Here is a 27,917-nt window from a genome sequence, read left to right on the forward strand (position 1 = left end):
ACTGTAACTTTCAAACTTCATATCGTGAGAAAAATGTTTTGAGCAGGTCAAATAAATTAAAAAAAATAAAATGACTGTAACAGTGTTTAAATGTAAATGTGAAATAATTAGCAAGTAATGGCTAAATAAAGCTCGTTTTGCTACAATTACAAAAAAAAATATTTTGGCAACTATACAATTAATATGAACTGAGAAAACAAAACAAAAATATGTTGAATTAATAATAACAATTAGTACATAGAAGTGTGTGAGTATGAAAAGATTACTGTTGTGGCAGAAGCTAACCATCAAAACTTTGAATACGACGATACTGGTACCTCTTCGATGCTGGTACAAATGTAAAAATGATATATCGGACTGTTTTTCAGTCCGATATATCATAACTACATGACTACGATGGCTGCGATTAACTGTTCGTTTTTGAGCTTTTAAGAGCTTTTAATCACATTTTTGCATATTTGGCACCTACACCACAACAGAGTAAGACATGGTGAATCTTTTGATACCAAATAACTATAATGTGAATTTTGTTGCAAGTCAACCTTTAAAAATCCATCCTCGACTTTCACGGAAGTCATGTTTTTTCATGACACGAATTTTTGTTCAACTCAGCTTCACCAAAAACCATCGCAAATCAAAATTACATGAAATGAAATAAAGGGATTTATTTATCAAGTAGTAAAATACTAGTAATGCTACTCAACACACGATGGATCAAACACAAACTTCCATTCTTCACCATTCATATTGTCATCAATTCAATGCTTTTTTCATAGTACCTGCCCACAAGCTCACCCTTCACAATCTAGTTGACACATCCACTATCGTCTATCCATCTTTTTCTTTTTCATGAATCACGATTCCTGACAAAAATCCGTTTTGCGGCATAGATTTTCTGTTGAAAACATGCATATTATCAAAAGTGGCAGTTTCATTCTATTGGCGAGGCCGGCCAATATGATGGTGAAGTACTGTTTTTTATACCTCGTGATCTTCCCTAGAACTGTCATATCTCATTCCTTTGCTAATTGTTGTACGAATTGCCGGTGGCACAAAAAGACGAGCGTTTTTGCTGATGGCGTTTTGAATGCCATTTCCACAGCTACGCATCGCCCACCTCTGATGCCGACTGAGCTATTAGCGATCAAACGATTTAAGCCAGAAAAGGGGGTCGACTAATACGGAAAGTACATTTCAAAACCAAGAATTTTACACCAAACTTTAGGCCTCGACTTGCAGACCGAGTCGAATCGTTCACCAGAATTTATGGTAAGTCTGTTTGCAACTATTGATGACATAATCGCACTTTCGCTCGATCTGAGCGTTTTAACCGCAATCAAGTATTTTCAATTTTAATCTTAAAACATCTTGGCTGTCGTGTCGGATCACCCCAAACATTAAAAACAATCGCAAATGATAGAAAAATATCGATACTTTCTGATAAAACCTGTTTAGCTTTGTGTAAATTCAACTTTAATAACTTTCAATACACCAGAGCCTGATATCAATGCTCAATAGGATGAACGGCAGTTTTTTAGCCGAGTTTTGTTGATCATTCACACACTAACACCCTCCCACATGGTCCCTGACAAAACTAAGCAAGCAATTTCTACCTGAAAGAAAACACACAGACAGGTGCTCACCGTAGGAACCTTGTGGCTCCTCTCTGTTGGCGTACAGGTGAAGGGTAGAAGACGGCAAAATATCTTGGTTATTTCTGGTTTCTTGCAGGCAACTGCAAAGGCAGAGCCTACAGATAAACAGCATTGGTTAGAATCGGTTAGATCGTATAAAGACATTTCAATTCACCATTTTGGTTTATTTCTACCTTTGAATGTGAATTGATTAGTAGTTACGATGCGGTCGGCTAGATTTTTTTTATGATGACTAATCAGTATAGTAGACAGGTATTAAAACCTGAACCGTATCATCATTGAATATGCTCAAAAACCCGCTAGTGTGTTTTTGTACCTTAACAGTTCTGCTGAAAGTGGCATGAAGAGGATAACTCCAAGTTTGAAAAGAAATACATAAAAATAAACTAATGCTTGTCGCATACATCATTAAATTATAGATATTTTTTCCATATTTAACCCTTTGAGGCTCACGTAAAGAATTCGACAGCATCCTTAGTTAATGATCGATGCAAAACTTTAACAATTGGAACTATAGTGAATTTTATCGGCAGTGCGTAGCAGACGTGTTTGTTCTCTTTAATCCGTATCAGTGTCAGTATAAGACACTGGTATTTGTAGACATGCCTTAACTCCATGTATTGCATGGAAAAATATTCAAGGTCGGGTCAATAGATGCTTCCATCATTTAACTTGAACACGCAAACTCTTATTTCAACCCAAGTTAGCTGCAGACACTGTCATAGAGAGACAAATAACAGAAGAAGATAAGGCACCGGACTGTTGTGGCAAAAAATCCGTACTTTTTGTTCTGTTATCAGTAGCCAAAAACTAAAAAGTATCACAGTTTTGTTTCGATCAAAATTTCTCCATGAACTGGGGCAGAGTAGGTTCCTTCTATTTTCAAGTAATTGTTATCTTAGGCTAATAAGGTTCATGTTGAACGATCGGCAATGAGATGTTTTTATCAGATGCCTCGAAATGGTAAGTGTTCATCTGCCACCAGTCTAGTTTGGTTGAAACTTCACTAGATCAGTTTGTTAGTAACAATTAGTATACAGTAAGTCGCCTTACGGCCTATGCGACATACATCCACACGACTTTACGACCCAAGTCCGTGGGAAGGTCAAGCAGCTTAGGGCGAGGCGCAGCGTAAACCGCTCATTATTTTCATTAACCTTTTTTGTTAAGGTGAATTTTTTCTGCCAATATCAACAATAATTTCTCTCGAAATTAATATTTGGCGATTTGTGTACTGATTATATCAGTTATTAAGAGATATACGTTGCTCTCCATGACGAGTTCAGCGTTGGAGATTCGAAACAAACGGATTCGCAAACAGATAAATGATAAAATCTTAGTTACAAGTTTGAAATTTACTAAAATGCATACTAAAGCTTCCTTACTAAATGAATTTAGTAAGCTAAATGAATTTAAGTTAGATCAGAATCAATAGATCATCCAGAATCGACTTATGTCCAAATCGTGTTACAACCGGTCGAAACCAAACGCGGCCGTAGGTATATAATGATACTTGTATATAATAAACATTTTTAGCTTGTTTAATCATACAGAGTTTGTTTAGAAGTTGAATTTATTGAATTTGACTTTTTGTTTGATGATTTTAGCTAATGTATTTTGTACACTAAAGTCTATCAGCATAAATACGAAAATATTTGATGCTCACACATTGGAAAGTGATCTGTGTTGATTGATTGAAACTAATCGGAGAAAATTAGAATCAAATAGATGCAGACACTTCTAGTACATTCTCAATTAACAGCGCACACAAGATACTCAATCGGATGCATGCGGGGAGGCATTCAGATTCCGCACAAGCTCTCATCATTTTACAACAAACATGGTAGCTTTTGTATGAATGGTGGTACAACATAGTACACATTAATCAAGTTGAATAGGGTACACAGGCAGTAGTTAACTGAATACATGTTAATGCTTCAGCAAAAGTTATGGCCTGAGATTATTTTTATAAAAATTTTGATGTTTTTAGGTTAAGAAAACCAAACGCTTGAAGTTTAGCAAATGTATCTGGTAAATTTCTGAAATTTAATCTACTATATAAAACTTGTTTGAAATATAAATTAACCATCTTTGCAAAATGTTTAGTTCTTGGTTTCGGTTTTTTGGTTGCTATTGCATAAGATTTGACCTACTAACAACTAGGTCAAGTGCTGCATAGAATGGCAACACATTGTTAGTAAATCCATTCATTGTATGATAAACGTTTGCCGAACGAGATTAATGTGTGGTGAGAATAATCCCTAGCAGCATGGCAGTGAGCTGATAAAATAAACATATTATGGTACAATATATTTGAGAAATGATGACAATATGAAATGGTAGCAAATGACAACATGAGGCAGAAATGCCATAGCGATACTCAAGACAGCCAATCAGATCGCGAGTTACGTGAACCAGATATAGGATGCGAATAAATCACAGCTGCGAACAGCAGCCAAGTAAATTCCACATCGATATATGCATAAGAGGTTATTGATGACTTGGAGAGGCATCAGAGAAGGCTTAAGGCAAGGTGAGAAATTGCCCCAAAAAGCAAGTTTGATGAGAGATAAATGAAGGAGATTGGCAGGGCTGACCAACTTGAAATATGTTTGAATTTTCAAATGTAGTTTGGCAATGGATGATGTGACCGTGCCAATCTGAACACGTGCTGGCTGAATGGTAAATACCAACCACATCCTCTTCAGCCATTGTCACTTTGTTGCATGGGGAATGATGGATAATCACAAACCAATGCTAACTGGGAAACTGTGTTACACTGAGGTAAACAATGCCCACATAGTTGACTATTCCCCTTTTCCAAGAAGCCTACCGCGCTGAATGACAGCGGTATGAGTATATTAGCCAACTACACTATAATATGTAACTACTCAACGACCAAAGAGAAAAGGTTTAACCTGATAGAATTGCCACTGGTTGCTGCGTGTTCAAAGCATTTTTACATTACGATTTGGAAAAGCTCTGCCCGGGCACACCATGACTAAGAAACTGTTTCAGTGAGAAGCAGTGCAGTGTTTCGAGTCATACATCTATATGACACGAAATAAGCAAAATATAATGTATGTGGTGTGATCATATCTGTACAGATTGACATCTTCAACCATTAAGAAACAAAATTTTTAGAATTTAGCCTACATAATCATTCAAAAATATAATTTTACAGCTGTTTGGTTTACATATTTGAAATCAGGACAAAATGAAGATTAATTTAATATATAATTTATGGTTAATAACTAATTGCATAATGAGTATCAATGTTATAAATAAGAATTTTAGGTTTCCAACAAAGAGGGGGTAGTTTATTATGTATACTATTGTACAGTGGAACTTGCGTCTACATATGAATTTCTCGATATATCAAGTAGAATTTGAGCAAACGTATTACTCCATACCTGATGTAATTTTGAACAGACAACATACGAGTATTATTAGAGCATTGCAAAACTCATCACAAGACTGACAACTGTTTCTAATCAGCAGTCATCTGTTCATGGAACAATTTATCATTAGTCAATGCGCTTGCTTACGGGCAGCATCACTGGTTAGTGAAGAATATGGATAATATTATAAATAAAACATGAAAGCAAAAAGTTGGTATAAATCACCAATAAAATTAAACATAATAAACAAGGTATATAAATTAAATGAAGTTTATTTAACATAAATCTAGTATGTCTAGTGTTAGAGTCAGCTGCACCATTGATTTACCACTCACTCTACCACGTCCATTCATCATTTGCTCGGTCGAACAACAATAAAGACTGCTTACTCTTTTAATTTAGTTGTTACAAGTGATTCACATATGAACATTTACTTCTAGGTTTTTACTTTATATCAAAGTAAGAAACCAAATGTTGAGCTGATGCCAAATCCCTTATGCTAAGAGTGTTGGGAAAAAGATTGTACCGCAATTTTTTTTCCGGAAATCGTGCCCGAATTCGTTTTAATACAAATGTAAGTATTCAAAGTATTTATAATTTTTTTTGGCTGTAGAACGAATTAAACAAAATGTAATACATCCTTATACGAGTGTTTGTTCTAGCATACGAAGGCTTCAACATAAGAAGTGAGTGCAGTGATGAATTAGCATCATATGTTGAGAGTTGACTGAAGATAAGTACACTGGGTTGTTTCCGCTCCTACCTAAACTCTACAACAGGCTTCCTTGATAGAGACTAACCGGATATTTTTACTTACCAATCAAGTACTCTGAGAGAACTTCTGCAGTGTCAGAATTTGCGATGTCATTTTTCAGGGACTCCAGCAGCTGCAACAAAAATTAAACGATTTATTTTGTCTAAAACGGAACTTTTGAACTCACACAAGATCTTTATTTTGTTGCTATCACTGATCTATATCCTGCTAATATTATTAATATTCTGTCAGTGTCGATTATTATTTTTGATTATTGATCTGCCAGAATCAGTTCCAAATGGAAATTAAAAGAGCAAAAGAATTTCACAAACTGTATAACTTGTTCAGGTTGTAAATCATGTTGATATCAGACTTAGATATCAGAATTAGATATGCCTTGATGAGTTTATACTTTCAAATGTTACTGATTACGCATATTTACTGCTTCAGGCTCAATATGTCTTTTAAACGCGCATAGTAACGGCTATAAGGAGCAGTTTTTATAGTTACATTGTACAGCTATTGGGCAGCTACATTGTACAGCTATTGGGCAGCTACATTGTACAGCTATTGGGCAGCTACATTGTACAGCTATTGGGCAGCTACATTGTACAGCTATTGGGCAGCTACATTGTACAGCTATTGGGCAGCTACATTGTACAGCTATTGGGCAGCTACATTGTACAGCTATTGGGCAGCTACATTGTACAGCTATTGGGCAGCTACATTGTACAGCTATTGGGCAGCTACGTTGTACAGCTATTGGGCAGCTATTGGGCAGCTACATTGTACAGCTATTGGGCAGCTATTGGGCAGTTACAGTACATTGTACAGCTATTGGGCAGCTATTGGGCAGTTACAGTACATTGTAAAGTTTTTATAATATTTACGCAAGTTTGATGCGTACAAATGAGCAAAAATGAAGTTTGCTGATTTTCGAAATATTTCAAAAGTGAAGCCAAATTGCAAATAAACATAATATATTAATAGTGACATGTCCAATCATGGTTATAATTATTAGTACTACTACTTATATTTTCAAATCCATAGACAAGATAATAATTATTATATAATTATGTAATAATATAATATATTAATATTATACTAGAAATTCCACTGTCATACAGCCCACGACCAAAGAGATATTGGAAAAAAGAAAGGGTACTGATGGTTGAGAAATGCAATATTAGCAGTCAAATGGCACTGCAGTGCAATAGGATAACTGCGATGGTAGCTGTAATGTACTGGGTGTGGGTGTTATTATATACAACAAATAGCAATAATGAAAGGAAAAGATTATATGTTTATATCTCTCCCCCTGCAATAGGAGAAATGCAATATTGGCCAATATTAGAAGTAAAATGCACTGATATTATTAGAATAACCAATATTATTAATATAGTAATAATATAAAACCAATACACAATTTTGTTTACATTTCAAAACGCCATAGTTTTTATAATCTCATAAGTATAATCTCATAACCTTAAAATCTCATAAGAATCGTTAGAAAACAATATCATCGTCATTTCCTTTACTTACACTGCGTTGTACATCAGTTAGAATACCGAAGTACTCAAAAGTCTAAAATGTCAGTTACTTTGAAATCGGCAAAAATGAAACAATTTCAGTACTCTTATGTTAATTACAGAAACCTTCGACATTGCTATAGACTGGTGAAACATGCATGTTATTTTTTTCGTGAAATGAGCACGACTTTATTGTTCTATTCTCTGTCGTTCGGCGTTTCAATTTCCGGTCTTAACTTTTATTAAACCAAGCTTTTCAAGCATTTTGTGGCGATTGTCGTCCAAATTAATCTGTCTATTTGTGTATAATCCGATTAGATGGAATAGTTTTAGGAATTTGCGGTAACCTTTCAAAGGCTTGGTAACATATTTAAATAGGTTTATATGCGTTTTGTATCATTATTATACTTAAACGACTTTACTGAAAAATAGTTAAATTTGTTGATAGGATTTCGTTGCAAGGGTTTGGTGACGGCCGTTAACGGATAATTTTTCCGGAGTTGTGTGCACATGTGCATTTATCATAAATCTCCCAATCAATCGCTTCGCTCTTGTTTGGTCGTGGGATAATTCATACATAATATATAAATATTATATAATATATTATATATAATTATATATGATATACTATATATAACTATATAATTAATATATATAATAATTATATTATAGTAATTATAATTATTATTATCACTCATATGCTATAATTGGCTGTTGCAAATCCGTCTGTCCGTTGCCCTTTTTTGTCAAAAAGCGCAGAGACTAAAGACAGGTACAATTATACCAAGACCTCATAAGGTAGTTGATTAGCTCACTTGGTTAGAGAATCAGTATAATAAGCTGAATGCCATGGAGTCAAGTGCCACAATGGCAGACATTTTAGTCTTCAATCATACGTACAGAATCTGGTGTTTGAGTGAAAGTTTGAATACTTACAACAACTGATATTGTAACACAGAAATCCATACTGCATTTCATCATTTCTGACAATTTACATTCATTCAATGTCACTTTTTATCAATGACGAATCTGTGAGTCCTTTAAAATGAATTTCAAATGAAACTAATTTCAAACAGAACAAACAGAAGGAATTACAATATAGATTGTAATTCCTTCAATGAGGACCACTCATTTCACTAATCAAATATAGATAAATTACTTCTCATACATAAATTACGCAAACTTATGAATAGAGGAAGTGGTAGCTATTATTCAGCAATTTAAGCTATTATTCAGCTTGTACTTGTATCAGTTTTGTGAACATTTATATAAAAATATGAACATCAACTTGCTAACTTCATCAACCTTCAGCAAGATGAAGCGAAAGATGTTTCATGCTAGTAGTTCCTAGTAGTATGTCATCCCTTACTCTAATTTAATTACACAGAAAAGATAGTGGCACTGAGCGGAATAACATAGAAAAGAACAGACCAAATTTAAATCCAGTTTCTTTAAAATGATGTTCAGATATTTACTGTCAGGAAAGAATTCCTGATTTCGATCATGGACTAACGATTTCCGCTAACTTTTGTTTATAAACCTACACTATGTTTCCATTGTGTTTCAAGATGATGCAGATTTGAAGTTGTGCACCCATTGAGTTACCGTGTGATAAGCGTATTGATGGATATTCGCGTGTTACAGATTAAACCTGGCGCTTTTGTTAAAAAGCTAAGGAATTCCATGCAAGAGGTCACAATGACACCCTCCTGTTTCATCAAACCGAAATAGGAATGACCGCAGTGTGAAAAATGTTTAAGACAGAAAAGCTTGTGCGGCGTTTTCTTGCGCACCATTCGCCAGTGCCGCATCCATTTTTTGCAAGCATGAAAAATTCGATAATAATTTGTGAGTAACAAAATTCGCTTGGCTCACAGATTTTTGATGTTCCCATCTTATATCTTACTGTTTCCATCTGTAAGTTAGTGTCATCAAGATGACACAAACTTGGGGACTAACCAAGTCATGGCAACAGCGAATTATTCACACGTGTGCCCAAGGTAGACTGCGATGCAGATGTATATTACGCAGACATGCACATATGACCTTGAATAATCTATGTCAAAGTACATATGACTCACAAGTGCATAGGTATAGCAGGGGAGCTAAAGAGAAGATGGATCATCAAGAATGAGATAACGGCTTGTTTTGGAAACACTCTCACCGCAACTATGTTTGATCTCCATTCATTTGCATAACAAATTGCGCGCCGAGCTGCGAGATCCGAATACTCTCAACTTCATTTAGCGAGGATGATCAGGCCATCTAGTGATATTTTGTTTTGTGTTCAACTTGACAAATGTGACAGCTACTTTGCGCAGCTTGCCAAAAATATTCCACAATGAATGTGGTGCCCAGTCACCTGGATGAAGTCTGAGTTTGGCATTGTTAGCTTGCACTACTGTAGTTGCGAGCATCAAATTCAAGAAGGTTTCGTAACTACAGCCTCTCTCTCATTGTATGGTATTGGTATAGCTGCGATCAGATTCAATCAGATAAGATATTTGAACTCGTGGAATTCAAGACAATCATGTACTGGGCGCTGATTATAAAACATCTCAAATGATGTTGCAACGCTTGACTTACGTAACCCCAGACCCTGCTTCTTCAACTAGGCTATATACCAGTTATATGTATCTAGCAAAAATCATTGCCTATCTAATAAATAACATTCTTCTCTAATAAATAACTCTAACTCTTTATAATTAAAGCATCTGTTTCAGTTATTATGCCGTTACTATAATAATCGAAGCGGACGCTGTTAGCAAAAGATCATCCTATCTATTATTAGTTATCAACTATTAGTGATGAACTGGGCAATGCAAAATAGTTGGTAAACTTGCTAAAAAGGTCCACGAGAAACTTCGTAGGAAACAGTCAACAAAATGTAAATCTTGACTTACTAAAATATTTCAGCAAGAGTTATCTGACCGTGCAAATAAAAAATGGCTGAATCGGACACTCTCAGTCCAAACTCATCCTGGTGGGAACGGAAAACATCGAGCCGATAACTCTTATAAAAATCGTTTAGATGTCAGCCATAAAAACTCTGTTTGATAATTGGCTGGTGTGAACGCAGCCTTAGTCAGGTTGTTGGAAGTCCTTGACAGTTGCCAACTTTATCAAGATATCATTAATAAAGCGAAAAAAGGTGGAAGCTCTATTGTAACGCTAAGCAAAACTGCTATACACCAGAAGATATCTGTTAAGTTGTTTGCTGGCATAACAACTTGCATTCTGATGTGGTGGAACAAAAGATTATAAAGTTGCACTTGTACAGGTGTTGCCTGACAGTTTTACTTCAACAAGATAGACAACTCCAGTGTCGTAAAAGGCAAATTTGGACACAAAATCAATCATACTAGAGGAGGTCGATTTGTTTGGTTTTTTAAAACTCTCAGCCATCTCATAGAATACAGTACTAAAAATGTCGCTGGCAAACATGAAGGTATTGTATTGTATTCAGTTAGAGCTATTGCAGCTAGGGAAAAGTGATACATAGACATGACAACTCCAAAATATTTTACCAAATACAGTAAAACTTCTATTTGATCGCCACCTCTATTCGACGGCCACTATGAGAGAAGGGTTAAAAAATAGAGCGCCACCCTCTATTTGAACGCCACCTCCCTTTGACTGCCACTTTGACTATCTTTGATCTTTATGAACCCATAATATCAAGTGATCAGTAGAAAAGTGTCCACAAAATCGTATTAACAATGAACCGTTTACATTATTAACAATCAATTCTCTCGTTGTCCAACTCCAAAGCTTTTTGCTTTTTTTATTAAACTTTGAAAGCAACACCATAGAAATAATTAATATCTGTCCCAGGCTAATAGTAGTTCGTTGTTTAATCCGGTCTTAACACTTCGAAGTACAGGTACATATAGACGCTAATGTTGACTAGTTCAGAAGTGCAGAAGAAGAGTTGAGGCAATAAAATATTGTGGAAGGTATGGGACAAATAGATGATGTTCATTCCATCGAAAGCAACAATCAGAACACAGTTATCCGAGCCAATGATGGAAATATTTTTGTTTTAAAAACGTGAAATTTTGTTTATTATTGTTTATTTGTAATACTAGTATGGTTCGTTTATGTCACTTGTTTATGAATATATATTTGTATTATTTGATAGAATATCATTATTATAAAACTAATAAATATGCAGATTTTATAGCTATAGTTATTTAATAGCATCCTTGTGGCTATCTTAACACAGCTTACGATGCATCGATGCTCATAACTCCATTTCTATTGCACATAAAAAGCTAGTTTTGGCTGCAGATTGTGGCAAAAATATCAATGAGTGCAATGAGTTTTTATGCAACATTGTTAAATATAGATATAAAATAAAAGTATGTCTTCAAATTTAGAACGAAATAAAAATTGAAAATGCCAACAAATTGCAAAGCAGGACACAGGCTATAATATCATCGCAGGTTAATTGCAAGCAATAGATATCAACTGGTAGGGATATTTCTCGGTTTTTCAATGCATGGTTATTAATAGATATTTGACAAGTTGGAGGTAAGTTATTGGACAAGATAGAAGTAAGTTAGCAGATTTATTGCATCCAAAAGGTTTAATATTACTCCACCAGAAAAAGAGAGGAAAATACAGTTGGCAACATTTACTTTGCCCGTAATAGGCTAAAATTATTGTTAAAATTCTGGCGAACCATTTGAAAAGTACACCGCCAGCCTCTATTTGAACGCCGCCTCCAATAGACCGCCACTATAAAGGAAGGGTTGAAAAATAGAGCGCGATGGCGTTCAATTTAAGATTTTACCAAATATGTTTATGACAAATTTATATTTTGTGGACTCTTATACATGCACTCTGTACAATGTTTGCGATCCTCTCCGGATATCATCAACGCAAAGTCAGTTGTGATGCAAAATTTCTAGTATTAGTACCACACCACTATGAAGGCTTTCCATCACACTAGTATATTAAGAAGAGTGCATCAGCACAATTTAACTTCTTTAAGAACAAATATCGCATAAATGTTTGTTTGAAATAAGAATTTACCGTCGCAAAGTACTTATTTTGGTAACAGTTGATAAAACTGTGCTCAATTTTGATTTTAAAAATTCAAAAGCAAATATTTTGGAAGGATACTGAGGTCCTTTCCTGTTGCTATCTTCAGGTTTTTTGTCAGGTTTTTGCCCTGTTATGGGATGTCCATCCTGACATCTCCTAACAGGGCTCCAACCACTGATCGGCTGCTGGCAGGCCGGAGAGTTAACCACTGGAGAATAACATGTATATACTTGAAACATGTTTTTCTAACCTGTATCTTTTGATACCAAATAACTGTAATGTAAATTTTGTTGCAAGTCAACCTTTAAACAACAAAGGAGCAAAAAAAGGATCGCACACCTGTGGAGTCCGCTGAATGTCAGTAGTCGTCTGTAACAAGTGCTGAAGGATAGCCAGCTGATTGGTCAATTCGGCAGGAGTGCAAAAAACAGGAAGTTCTCGAGGCTGAGAAGGCCACTTCTCCGAGAATTTGTCTTGTAAAGCAAGCTCGCTGATGGACACGTTGTAGAGGCTCATACAGTCGCTGTCATACATGAACACTCCTGTAATATAGTCGCTGTCATACATGAACTTCACTAGCAAGAAAAACATTAGTATAATATTGTTTCCGACAGAGAAAAGAACAACACTGCCAAGGATATCTTTAAAACATTTGGCAAAGTATGGCACAAACCGAAAGGTTTTTGCTGCGCTACACATAAATATGGCTGCTCTTGGGCGTAATACTGATGCACTCATGTTCGTAAGACGCGCCTGACAACTTGAGAAGCTGTCAGATAAAGTAGCCAATCATCTGCTCATCAAAGGTCTCAACAGCCAATTAAGCGCAGAATACGCATGAGAATTTAAGATTGGCAACGGCAACAACAGAAGAAATAGAAAAGTGATGTCATATTACGGAGGTTTTACCAGCTGCCTGAGCCCTGCCAATTACACAGCAGAGCGTGTAAATCTAAAGTATTTATTCTCTTTAGATGAAAAATATCATATAATAATAGTATTTACACACAAATACATCTCCTTAAAGTCGATAACTGATCTATTATAAGCTTTGCTTACTTTTGTAATACAGTATTATGAAATGTTCATGAATAGAGGCTCCCAATGATCCAGAGCTCTCTTAAAAGAAAGCAGCTGTCAGTACTGAATGATTAAAAAACTTTAATTAGTCCAAATTTGAGGAAAGTCGTCATATTTACCAGCCTTTTTTACAAACACAGACCCAGAGATCCACAGACTCAGACCCGAGTTCTTAATTAGCAATAGCACTACAGACCTTTACACATATACTCACATGTTCCTACGCAAATATGCTCCTATGCTAGCATGTTCTCACGTTACCATGTTCTTATGCTAATACGGTCATACGCTAACATGCTGATATGCTCATATGAGGATATGCTAATATGCTACTTTTAGAAAATAAGCCTGACACCTGAGAGAGCTGTCAGAGGAAGTAGCCATTCATCTGCTCATCAAAAGCCTTCACAGTCAATTATCGTTTACAGGAATGAGAAATCAGGAAAAATACACCCATTGGCAGCAGCGATAAAGAAAATGAAGGAGCATATTCGTGGTAAAAAAACGATTTACAAGCTACCTGTGTGCTTGCCTCTGATGTTGGGCAGGTTGAGACGACTAAGAACTCCTCTGCCATCAGCCACTCGGCTATGAGACTCTCCTAAAGACATAAAAAATAATGAATAAATGTTATTAATGTTATTAAAATTGGAAATGATTTGAAGTTAATAGTTGCAGTTCATTCTATCTGTAAAGTTTGCAAAAGCACGAAATCTACAAAAATAAACCAGTTCTTAGGATGTATACGTACAGCACTTATTATCGCTTGCCATAAAAAATGACTGTAGAACAACTTGATTGACCTGTTTACAAAGACAATAAAACAGCTGCCTTTTCTCACGAGTCGCCAAACATTTAATGAGTTTTCCAGGCCTTTACACTTGCCATGGTGGTCGTTCAATAAACATTTTTTACTCATTTCACCTATAAACTGTCATCAGACATTATTTCGAAAGAACTACACAAAAGACTGTCTGACACCTGGCTCGATCAAGTCAGTTGCGTGTGTGCCATTGACAAAGAAACATTATTTTAACGATATTACGGACAAGAAACTTATATGTATATTCTGGAGTATGGCAGAGGTATGTTTTGTGTTTACTTGTCTTTTATCTAATATTTCTGGTTATAACATTTGATATCAAGTAATTTACGTAACATTTTCTGCTTCAGACAGCAATTTTGCTTTAAAGATTGTGAATCAATTTGTTTTTTAAAACCTTTCAGGTTTCACGGTCGGTTGGAAATAAAGTCACAGTCAACAAAGATCTAACCACCGTTGTACTTTGGGAAGTACTCTAAATACAAATATACACACACGCATGATAAATAACTTCTAAAGTTCAAAGAACTTTATAGTGAAACCTTAAGCATACAACATACTGAGGTGTTCACATCATACAATTCTACGGAGCCTAAGTGCTAATCTACGGTCAATAACCTTCATAGAAACTCATCACGGAAGTTATCGAAATACGGAGCCTAAGTGCTATTTATGGACGATAACCCTCATCTAAAGCCACGGAAGTTATTGAATTCAATACTAAGCCTCAAACAAAACGTCTCGAAGTCTGAAGATTGTGTTTTGCTACACAACTGGTGACAATCGACGAACCGAGTTTGCGTTATAAATACGGACATCATCTGTCAACAAATCAAGGATAAGGAACAGACAGTTGATATAGATTTGGTTACGCAATACTTCACTCACGTTAATCATCAGCACTGCAAGACATCATAACACTTCGAGGTCGAAAGCCTGTCGCTTAGAAAGACTAACCCACACAACAAACATTGCTCGTCACTGTTCACAAATAACAAGCCAAGCAAAAGCGTACCTATTAGCCATCAAGCCGCATATCAGATAGTCAGCAACGAGGAAGTCATCACATTGCATCAGTCAGCTAAGTATACGTACTGTGTTGAAAGGTTTGCTTACTCAATCTAACTGACATTTCCTTGCTCAACCTAGTGTGCGCTATAAACACTATTATAGTAAAGTAAATTTGGAGTTGTCACACATTTTGGATTTTTTCTTTTGCAAACAGTTGTTATCATAATTTTGTTTAAAAATCAAACTGTGTTGTAAAACTGAACCGCGATCGAGCCAATTTAGCCAGACAGCTTTAGTGGTTTAAATAATTGTACTCATATTAAGATTGTAGCAACAATAAGGGTAAAAAGGCCTAAACAAAATTAATAGCAATTATCAGTGATTTAAATTGGTCATCATGGAAAGCGAAAGCCTTGAGCTAAATTCAAATTCCGATTTGAGCGAAAGTAGAGTAGAGGAAGAGCAGCTACAGTTAGATGAGGTAACTGAATCAAACAACCCTAGAACACAACGAGCGCTCGCAAGGAGTCAAAAACTGACTGAGCGCACTATTTTACAACTAGGCAGTGATTTTATCAATGAAATAAGTAGACAGTCTGAGAGTATGATAGATTTCCTAGACAAGTTCACACAAGCTGTTGAAAATGCCACCCATGTCATTGATATACCTGCTGTTGATGCCTTTGTTCACAACCTTGATTTGAAAGTCAAAGATATAGGCAATTTATATAATAAAATTATTGAAACAAATGAAAATGAGAAGAACCCCACCCATGAACAACTCTTAAATGAATTTCAAGCGGATGTCAAGTCATTCAAAACCCAGATCCAGGAACAGTGCCAAGAAGAGAGTGAAATCCTAGCTGAAGAGAAGGCACTAGAAGATGCTAAAAGGAGAATGGAAGAAGAAATGCGAGCTTACACAGTGAAAAGACAAAATCTCCTGAGAAGGATGGAATCATCATCAGTAAGGGTAAATCGTTTGAGCAGTCCAAGTATCAGGGCTACAGCATCTTCAACTCCAAACACAGACAGATACGAATCGTCCTCAGCACCAAGTGCAATCGATAGCATCAACCTGAGGGTAGCGCAAGCCGAGCAACCACAAGCTCAACAACCACAAGCTCAACAACCACAAGCCGAGCAACCACAAGCCGAGCAACCACAAGCTCAACAACCACAAGCTCAACAACCACAAGCTCAACAACCACAAGCTGAGCAATCACAAGCCCAACAACCACAAGCCGAACAACCACAAACTGAGGAACCGCAAGTTGGAATTGGCACCCGCCACATCCTCAAAGCCTTCACCGACAACCTAGCAGAATCGTTCAATGCCAAAATGAACTCATCGACAGCTAGTGTGTCGAAGCCAAACAGGAAGTCCGTTGAACCGAGCATTTTTTCTGGCGATACCCTCGAATTTGCAGATTGGGAGGTAGATATGGATGCCTTCGTTTTCGAGGAAGGACTAACAGACAGGGAGGCCCTGCGATACCTGAAGAAATTTGTTGCAGGCGAAGCAAAAAAGGCCATAATCGGTTTATTGACATACAGTAGCGATAACTCCTATCAGGAAGCTCGTGAAAAACTGCGAGATCGATACAGTATGGAAGGCGGCATCGCAAGGATACTGTTGAAGAAGCTGGAAAACTGGCCAAACATACGCTCCGGAGACGGAAAGAAGATGAGAGAGTTCGGCGACTTCTTGGATCAAGTCAGAAGAAGCATGAGCTCCACAGAAGGCCTACAGATCCTCAACACTGAGCTATACAACGAACGCATTTGCCAAAAGCTACCCGACAGTGCCAAGTTCTCTTGGACGCAGAGAGTATGTAGAGCTAAGCGAATGAGGACAGGAAATTTGTCATTTTCTGATTTCACAGAGTTTGTTCTCGAGCAAGCGGACTGCTACATGAGCAACATCATGGCATCACAGAGTAAGGATCAAAAGCATGATCAGCCTAAAAGTAAGGGCAGATATGAAGAGAGGACAAACAGAAGGGCTGCATCTTACCAAACTGAACGAACAAGAAGAGAACCATTTTGCTACTTCTGCAACGGCAACGACAAAGGACACTACACAAGGGATTGCAGAAAACTGGCCGAGAAATCACTAAAGGAAAGAAAAGACTTTGTACACAAGAAGGGATTGTGCTTCTCTTGTCTGAACGGTAAACATAGATCAAGCATCTGTAACCGCAAGCAGACATGTTCTAACTGCCATAGAATGCACCCGACTATGTTACATGATCCCGACTGGAAGCCCACAGAAAAATCGGACTCACAACGAAATTCCAGCCAACAACCTACTACCAGCAACCAAGGCAAAGAACAAACAAAAACTAAGACATGCAATTCAACTGGAGTCTACGGACAATCTAGCTTCAGTATGATGGTACCAGTATACGTATCCGCTGGAAACAATGAAAAACTAGTGTATGCCCTCCTCGATACATTGTCCGACATCACCTTCATTGACAAGCAAACCGCAATGGAGATTGGAGCAAGTGGCATCCCCGACACCCTAAACCTAGAAACCATGAACGCCATAAGCCGATCATCCACATTGAGGTATGAAAAACTGCAAATCAGAGGATACCTAACCGATGAAATCTCAACAATTGACGCAGTTGAACGACCAGAAATAAAGTGCCACTCAGACAACATACCGACAGATGAGAAGTGCCGCAAGATACCACATTTAAGATCCCTTGCAAGGCATCTCCCACCAAAGCTGGACATCCCGATCGGACTGATGATAGGTAAAGACAGTCCAGAAATCATCACACCACTCCTGACAAAAAGAGGAGAAGCTGGGGAGACATCAGCTTGTAAGACGATGTTTGGATGGACACTATGCGGTGGTAAACTCAAAACCAAACTGGCAACAAGTTTTAAGACGGACGCCACACTCTTTCCCATAGTGGAACAAGACTTTGAAGACCCTGGAGGTAAGCCCCTGTCACAACAAGACATGCAATTTCTTAAAATCCTTGACGAAGGAATTCACCAAGATCCGGACGGGAGCTACGTCATGCCTCTGCCCTTCAAGTCATCATCAACGCCAATACTGCCAAACAACAGGCATCAAGCAGAGCAGAGACTCGGACTGCTCAAAAACAAACTCTTGAAGGACTCAGCATATGAAGCAGACTATCGAAAATTTATGAACACACTATTCGAAAAGGGATTTGCGGAGGAAGTCCCAGTCTCAGAGATGGTAAGAGAAGATGGTAAGTGCTGGTATATACCACACTTTGGAGTGCTTCATCCAAAGAAAAGGAAATTACGTGTGGTCTTCGACGGGAGTGCAAAATACGCCAACACGTGCCTCAACCATCACCTTCTCACTGGCCCAGATCAGCTCAATGACTTACTTGGTATCTTATGCAGATTTCGCACAGGGAAGGTCGCAGTAACGTGTGATGTAGAATCCATGTTTTATAATTTTCGGGTAAGTCAAAATCATAGGAACTTCCTAAGATTCGTATGGTATAGCGATGACTTATCAACAGTGAAAACCTTTCGCATGAGAGTCCATATATTTGGCGCAACCTCTTCGCCTGGGGTAGCCACCTTTGGTCTGAGGCGTCTGGCTGAAGACAACATAGAAATATCTAAAAGTGCGGCAGAATTCCTCAAAGACAACTTTTACGTGGACGACGGAATATTCAGCGTAGATGACATCAGAACTGCCAAAGACCTGGTGAATTCAGCGAGGGAAATTTGCTCTAAAGGCAACCTTCGCCTACACAAGTATGTCAGTAATGAGCCCGCAGCTCTTGCCGATTTGCCAGAATCCGAGAAAGAGACGGAAGCTATCTCATTCAACAGCATCATGCCGACACAAAGAACACTTGGAGTTAGTTGGTGTCTACAGAGTGACCAGCTCTGCTTCACCAGCAATATCGACGCAAGACCACTCTCAAGACGCGGTATTCTCTCAACCGTAGCCCAGGTATATGATCCGATTGGTCTGGTTTCACCCTTTACCCTAATGGGAAAGAATGTGCTACAAGATGTCTGTCGCAAAGGACTTGACTGGGATGAACAGATCGATCTAGATACTACTTCGTCATGGGAAGCCTGGACGCGACAACTCGCCACTATTCATGATATTAGAGTTGACCGCTGCATAAAGCCAAAGGATTTTGGAACTATCAAACGAGCCGAACTTCATCACTTTGCGGACGCGAGTGAAGACGGTTATGGCGCATGCTCATACATCCGTCTTATCGATACCACAGATCGCATCCACTGCGCACTTGTCCTCTCAAAGGCTAGAGTGGCCCCCCTGAACCGAACGACCATACCTCGTATGGAGCTTCAAGGTGCGGTGCTAGCTACCAAGCTCCAAGGGAAACTGCATGAGGAACTGAGGATGCCAATAGACGGAGTGTTCTTCTGGACAGACAGCATGATCGTACTGGGCTATATCAGAAATGAAACATCAAGATTTTCTCCATTTGTAGCAAACAGAGCAACCCAAATTAGACACAGAACAAAGCCGGCACAATGGAACCACGTTCCTGGAATAGTCAATCCAGCTGATATGGCCTCCAGAGGCGCAACCATACATCAACTGACAAACTCTCACTGGTTTTGTGGCCCAGACTTCCTATGGAAGGAAAATCTTGACGACATCTTGCTCAATCAACCTACGCGCTTCAATGTTGCTGCATCAGATCCAGAACTGAGGAAAACTATTAGGGTAGATATGAACCAGGTTACCTACCCCATCAAAGTCGAAAACTTCTCAAAGTGGGACAATCTCATCAGGGCAACAGCACAACTACGTGCAGTCGCTAAACGAGCCAAGGACAAGCTGAAGCCAATCTGGAAACTTGAAAAAATGTCTAGAGAACATTCTCAAGATGCAGAGGCTCTTCTCATCAGGCTTGATCAACAAAAGTACTTCCATTCAGAAATACTGGACATCCAAGCACACGGAAAGGTAAGCAAGGGAAGTCGTCTCAGACAGCTGTCACCATACTTAGACGATCTAGGAATCCTAAGGATAGGCAGTAGAGCAAAATCCTCAACTATTCTCACAGACAAAGAGCTACGACCCGCAATCATACATAAGCGCAGTCACCTAGCCACAGTACTGATCAGACACTTCCACGAGAAGGTCCACCATCAAGGGAGGATCTTTACACAGTCTGCAATCAGACAATCGGGTTTCTACATTATAGGTGCACAAGGCCTCATCAAATTATTACTCAGAACCTGCGTAGGCTGCAAACGCCTAAGAGGTGCCCCCTTGCGTCAACAGATGGGATCCTTACCCAAAGAAAGAGTGGAACATAGCCCTCCATTCACCCATGTAGGGGTAGATACATTTGGACACTTCCTCGTCAAAGAAGGCAGGAAGGAGATGAAGCGCTGGTGTATCATCTTTACCTGTATGTATTCCAGAGCGATCCACATCGAAGTCGCAAGTGACTTATCCACAGAGAGTTTCCTACAAGCGCTAAGGTGTCTTGAAAGCATACGAGGACCTGTAGTTACAATTTTCTCCGATAACGGAACCAATTTCATGGGTTCTAAGACTATGCTTCAATCAAGAATAACTTTCAAGACAAACACTCCCGGTGCTAGCCACCAGGGCGGCGTATGGGAACGGGGAATAAGAATGATTAGGAATGTATTCAACCAAATGAAAGGCAGGTTTTCCGCGAGGATGGACACCGCCGGACTACGGACCGCCATGTACGAAATCTGCAGCATAATCAATGGGAAACCACTGACCTGTTCAAATCTGAACAATCCCGATGAAGGAGTTATAACCCCACATCATCTGATCACCATGAAGCCTGTGTCAGTACCTACACATCAGGAGATAGGTGAAGTGCCAGACGGCGAGGTATACGGAAAAAACATGTTTGAAAAGACGCAACGTTTCGCCGATGAGTTCTGGCGCCACTGGCAGGACTACCTGACAAAGGTAGAGACCCGACAAAAATGGAGAAATCCATGCCAAAACCTTAAGGTGGGAGACGTTGTCGCAGTTGTTGATGAAAACACTTGGCGTAGTCAGTGGAAGGTGGGAGCCGTCGACTCCGTGAATACAGGTAGAGATGGGTTGGTCAGATCCGCTACTGTCAGAATCTCAAACCCAGAACAGATAACGCGTTCCGGCAAGCGGAAAGGGGAACCTAACATGCTTTACAGACCCATACAGAAACTACTGCTATTGGTTAGCATAAACTCCAAGTACTAACGTGCAGTGTTCTTAACCAAACGTATGTTATTCTCTTCCTGCATAAATATTATCATAGTAGTACCAAATATCAATTATTTAGGTATACACGAATACACTCAGTACAATTACATTATACTAGATTTAGATTTGTTAACTTCAGATAGAACTAGTAAATTTTTTAGAAAAATTTAGGTGGGAGAGTGTAAAGTTTGCAAAAGCACGAAATCTACAAAAATAAACCAGTTCTTAGGATGTATACGTACAGCACTTATTATCGCTTGCCATAAAAAATGACTGTAGAACAACTTGATTGACCTGTTTACAAAGACAATAAAACAGCTGCCTTTTCTCACGAGTCGCCAAACATTTAATGAGTTTTCCAGGCCTTTACACTTGCCATGGTGGTCGTTCAATAAACATTTTTTACTCATTTCACCTATAAACTGTCATCAGACATTATTTCGAAAGAACTACACAAAAGACTGTCTGACACCTGGCTCGATCAAGTCAGTTGCGTGTGTGCCATTGACAAAGAAACATTATTTTAACGATATTACGGACAAGAAACTTATATGTATATTCTGGAGTATGGCAGAGGTATGTTTTGTGTTTACTTGTCTTTTATCTAATATTTCTGGTTATAACATTTGATATCAAGTAATTTACGTAACATTTTCTGCTTCAGACAGCAATTTTGCTTTAAAGATTGTGAATCAATTTGTTTTTTAAAACCTTTCAGGTTTCACGGTCGGTTGGAAATAAAGTCACAGTCAACAAAGATCTAACCACCGTTGTACTTTGGGAAGTACTCTAAATACAAATATACACACACGCATGATAAATAACTTCTAAAGTTCAAAGAACTTTATACTATCTATCACTATGCTTCCATGGTTTGGATGGTGTGGATTTGGAATTGTGTGCACATTCAGTCAACGAGCGACAAGTGATTCGATGCACACTCACATGTTGCGAATTAATGTGGGTGCTTTGTTAAACGAAATGGATAATTCTAAGGCAGAAGTCATAGCGGTGACTCGGGACTGCTCAAATTGAAGTAGAAATAGCTGTAGTGTGAAAATGTTTAACATGGAATAGCTTCTGTGCCAGTTTCTTGCGCATTATTTGCAGGTGCCGTTTCCATCGCAAGTATGAAACATTCGATAAAAATTTGCAAGTGATAAAATTTGCTTGACTTACAGCTTTTTGCCATTTCTATCTAGCGGACGACTCAAGCTTGCGGATTTATCATGCCGTGAACACAGTTTATGACAGTTTATGACAGTTTATGACAGTTTATGACACATTCTTAATTAGCGCTGAAGCTACAGTTGGTTATGCATACACTCATATCCTACTGTAGTCATACCCTAATATGGCCATATACTTGTACCAATATCTCAAATGAGCAGCTGTTAATATGCTGCTTTCCTTCAAGACATAAATCATGATCACCAGATCTGTAAACCTCTCTGCAACTGTAACTAAGCTATAAAACCAAAAGTCACACATTCTAATTCCTGGCAACTATAAAATCGCAAACACAAACTAAGTATTGTATGGTTCCATCCACATACCTTTGTATATAACTCTCAATAGTTCCATCCACATACCTTTGTATATAACTCTCAATAGTTCCATCCACATACCTTTATATATAACTCTCAATAGTTCTATCCACATACCTTTATATATAACTCTACATACCTTTATATATAACTCCACATACCTTTATATATAACTCCACATACCTTTATATATAACTCCACATACCTTTATATATAACTCCACATACCTTTATATATAACTCCACATACCTTTATATATAACTCCACATACCTTTATATATAACTCCACATACCTTTATATATAACTCCACATACCTTTATATATAACTCCACATACCTTTATATATAACTCCACATACCTTTATATATAACTCCACATACCTTTATATATAACTCCACATACCTTTATATATAACTCCACATACCTTTATATATAACTCCACGTACCTTTATATATAACTCCACATACCTTTGTATATAACTCCACATACCTTTATATATAACTCCACGTACCTTTATATATAACTCCACGTACCTTTATATATAACTCTACATACCTTTATATATAGCTCCACATACCTTTATATATAACTCCACATACCTTTATATATAACTCCACATACCTTTATATATAACTCCACATACCTTTATATATAACTCCACATACCTTTATATATAACTCCACATACCTTTATATATAACTCCACATACCTTTATATATAACTCCACATACCTTTATATATAACTCCACATACCTTTATATATAACTCCACGTACCTTTATATATAACTCCACATACCTTTATATATAACTCCACATACCTTTATATATAACTCCACGTACCTTTATATATAACTCCACATACCTTTATATATAACTCCACATACCTTTATATATAACTCCACATACCTTTATATATAACTCCACATACCTTTATATATAACTCCACATACCTTTATATATAACTCCACATACCTTTATATATAACTCCACGTACCTTTATATATAACTCCACATACCTTTATATATAACTCCACATACCTTTATATATAACTCCACGTACCTTTATATATAACTCCACATACCTTTGTATATAACTCTACATACCTTTATATATAACTCCACATACCTTTATATATAACTCCACATACCTTTATATATAACTCCACATACCTTTATATATAACTCCACATACCTTTATATATAACTCCACATACCTTTATATATAACTCCACATACCTTTATATATAACTCCACATACCTTTATATATAACTCCACATACCTTTATATATAACTCCACGTACCTTTATATATAACTTTACATACCTTTATATATAACTCCACATACCTTTATATATAACTCCACATACCTTTATATATAACTCCACATACCTTTATATATAACTCCACGTACCTTTATATATAACTCCACATACCTTTGTATATAACTCCACATACCTTTTTATATAACTCCACATACCTTTATATATAACTCCACATACCTTTATATATAACTCCACATACCTTTATATATAACTCCACATACCTTTATATATAACTCCACATACCTTTGTATATAACTCCACGTACCTTTATATATAACTCCACATACCTTTATATATAACTCCACGTACCTTTATATATAACTCCACATACCTTTATATATAACTCCACATACCTTTATATATAACTCCACATACCTTTATATATAACTCCACGTACCTTTATATATAACTCCACATACCTTTGTATATAACTCCACATACCTTTATATATAACTCCACGTACCTTTATATATAACTCCACGTACCTTTATATATAACTCTACATACCTTTATATATAACTCCACATACCTTTATATATAACTCCACATACCTTTATATATAACTCCACATACCTTTATATATAACTCCACATACCTTTATATATAACTCCACATACCTTTATATATAACTCCACATACCTTTATATATAACTCCACATACCTTTATATATAACTCTCAATAGTTCCATCCACATACCTTTATATATAACTCCACATACCTTTATATATAACTCTCAATAGTTCCATCCACATACCTTTATATATAACTCCACATACCTTTATATATAACTCCACGTACCTTTATATATAACTCCACATACCTTTGTATATAACTCCACATACCTTTATATATAACTCCACGTACCTTTATATATAACTCCACGTACCTTTATATATAACTCTACATACCTTTATATATAACTCCACATACCTTTATATATAACTCCACATACCTTTTTATATAACTCCACATACCTTTATATATAACTCCACATACCTTTATATATAACTCCACATACCTTTATATATAACTCCACGTACCTTTATATATAACTCCACATACCTTTATATATAACTCCACGTACCTTTATATATAACTCTACATACCTTTGTATATAACTCCACATACCTTTGTATATAACTCTACATACCTTTTTATATAACTCCACATACCTTTATATATAACTCCACATACCTTTATATATAACTCTACATACCTTTATATATAACTCCACATACCTTTATATATAACTCCACGTACCTTTATATATAACTCCACATACCTTTGTATATAACTCTACATACCTTTTTATATAACTCCACATACCTTTATATATAACTCCACATACCTTTATATGTAACTCCACATACCTTTATATATAACTCCACATACCTTTATATATAACTCCACGTACCTTTATATATAACTCCACATACCTTTATATATAACTCCACATACCTTTATATATAACTCCACATACCTTTATATATAACTCCACATACCTTTATATATAACTCCACATACCTTTATATATAACTCCACATACCTTTATATATAACTCTACATACCTTTGTATATAACTCCACATACCTTTATATATAACTCCACGTACCTTTATATATAACTCCACATACCTTTGTATATAACTCCACATACCTTTATATATAACTCCACGTACCTTTATATATAACTCCACGTACCTTTATATATAACTCCACATACCTTTATATATAACTCCACGTACCTTTATATATAACTCCACATACCTTTATATATAACTCTCAATAGTTCCATCCACATACCTTTATATATAACTCCACATACCTTTATATATAACTCTCAATAGTTCCATCCACATACCTTTATATATAACTCCACATACCTTTATATATAACTCCACGTACCTTTATATATAACTCCACATACCTTTATATATAACTCCACACACCTTTATATATAACTCCACGTACCTTTATATATAACTCCACATACCTTTATATATAACTCCACGTACCTTTATATATAACTCCACATACCTTTATATATAACTCCACATACCTTTATATATAACTCCACGTACCTTTATATATAACTCCACATACCTTTGTATATAACTCTACATACCTTTTTATATAACTCCACATACCTTTATATATAACTCCACATACCTTTATATATAACTCCACATACCTTTATATATAACTCTCAATAGTTCCATCCACATACCTTTATATATAACTCCACATACCTTTATATATAACTCCACGTACCTTTATATATAACTCCACATACCTTTATATATAACTCCACGTACCTTTATATATAACTCCACATACCTTTATATATAACTCCACACACCTTTATATATAACTCCACGTACCTTTATATATAACTCCACATACCTTTATATATAACTCCACATACCTTTATATATAACTCCACATACCTTTATATATAACTCCACATACCTTTATATATAACTCCACGTACCTTTATATATAACTCCACATACCTTTGTATATAACTCTACATACCTTTTTATATAACTCCACATACCTTTATATATAACTCCACATACCTTTATATATAACTCCACATACCTTTATATATAACTCCACGTACCTTTATATATAACTCTACATACCTTTTTATATAACTCCACATACCTTTATATATAACTCCACATACCTTTATATATAACTCCACATACCTTTATATATAACTCCACGTACCTTTATATATAACTCCACGTACCTTTATATATAACTCCACATACCTTTATATATAACTCCACATACCTTTATATATAACTCCACATACCTTTATATATAACTCCACATACCTTTATATATAACTCCACATACCTTTATATATAACTCCACATACCTTTATATATAACTCCACATACCTTTATATATAACTCCACATACCTTTATATATAACTCCACGTACCTTTATATATAACTCCACATACCTTTGTATATAACTCTACATACCTTTTTATATAACTCCACATACCTTTATATATAACTCCACATACCTTTATATATAACTCCACATACCTTTATATATAACTCCACATACCTTTATATATAACTCCACGTACCTTTATATATAACTTCACATACCTTTGTATATAACTCTACATACCTTTTTATATAACTCCACATACCTTTATATATAACTCCACATACCTTTATATATAACTCCACATACCTTTATATATAACTCCACATACCTTTATTTATAACTCCACATACCTTTATATATAACTCCACGTACCTTTATATATAACTCCACATACCTTTGTATATAACTCCACATACCTTTATATATAACTCTACATACCTTTTTATATAACTCCACATACCTTTATATATAACTCCACATACCTTTATATATAACTCCACATACCTTTATATATAACTCCACATACCTTTATATATAACTCCACGTACCTTTATATATAACTCCACATACCTTTGTATATAACTCCACATACCTTTATATAT

At 36.4% G+C, this 27,917-nt stretch overlaps 2 protein-coding genes across 3 annotated transcripts in view; one reads left to right on the forward strand and one right to left on the reverse strand.

Annotated features, from left to right (window-relative positions):
• LOC137392233 (protein pigeon-like) overlaps positions 1-27,917 on the reverse strand; it is a 128,770-nt gene that overhangs the window by 84,908 nt on the left and 15,945 nt on the right. For both annotated transcript variants that reach the window (XM_068078894.1, XM_068078893.1), the window contains exons 13-16: positions 13,989-14,069; positions 12,728-12,930; positions 5,874-5,943; positions 1,644-1,750 (exon numbers count right to left, since the gene is read on the reverse strand). In XM_068078894.1, the coding sequence (XP_067934995.1) occupies positions 1,644-1,750; positions 5,874-5,943; positions 12,728-12,930; positions 13,989-14,069 (461 nt within the window). The remainder of the gene's footprint in view (positions 1-1,643; positions 1,751-5,873; positions 5,944-12,727; positions 12,931-13,988; positions 14,070-27,917) is intronic.
• LOC137391408 (uncharacterized) lies at positions 15,907-22,325 on the forward strand. The gene is made up of 5 exons (XM_068077871.1): positions 15,907-16,386; positions 16,567-18,538; positions 18,908-19,326; positions 19,447-20,255; positions 20,985-22,325. Exons 1-5 carry the CDS (start codon positions 15,907-15,909, stop codon positions 21,526-21,528), a joined length of 4,224 nt encoding a protein of 1,407 aa, XP_067933972.1. The 3' UTR covers positions 21,529-22,325.

The sequence above is a fragment of the Watersipora subatra genome, chromosome 3 (assembly GCF_963576615.1).
Source record: "Watersipora subatra chromosome 3, tzWatSuba1.1, whole genome shotgun sequence".
Classification (NCBI taxonomy): Eukaryota; Metazoa; Bryozoa; class Gymnolaemata; order Cheilostomatida; family Watersiporidae; genus Watersipora; species Watersipora subatra.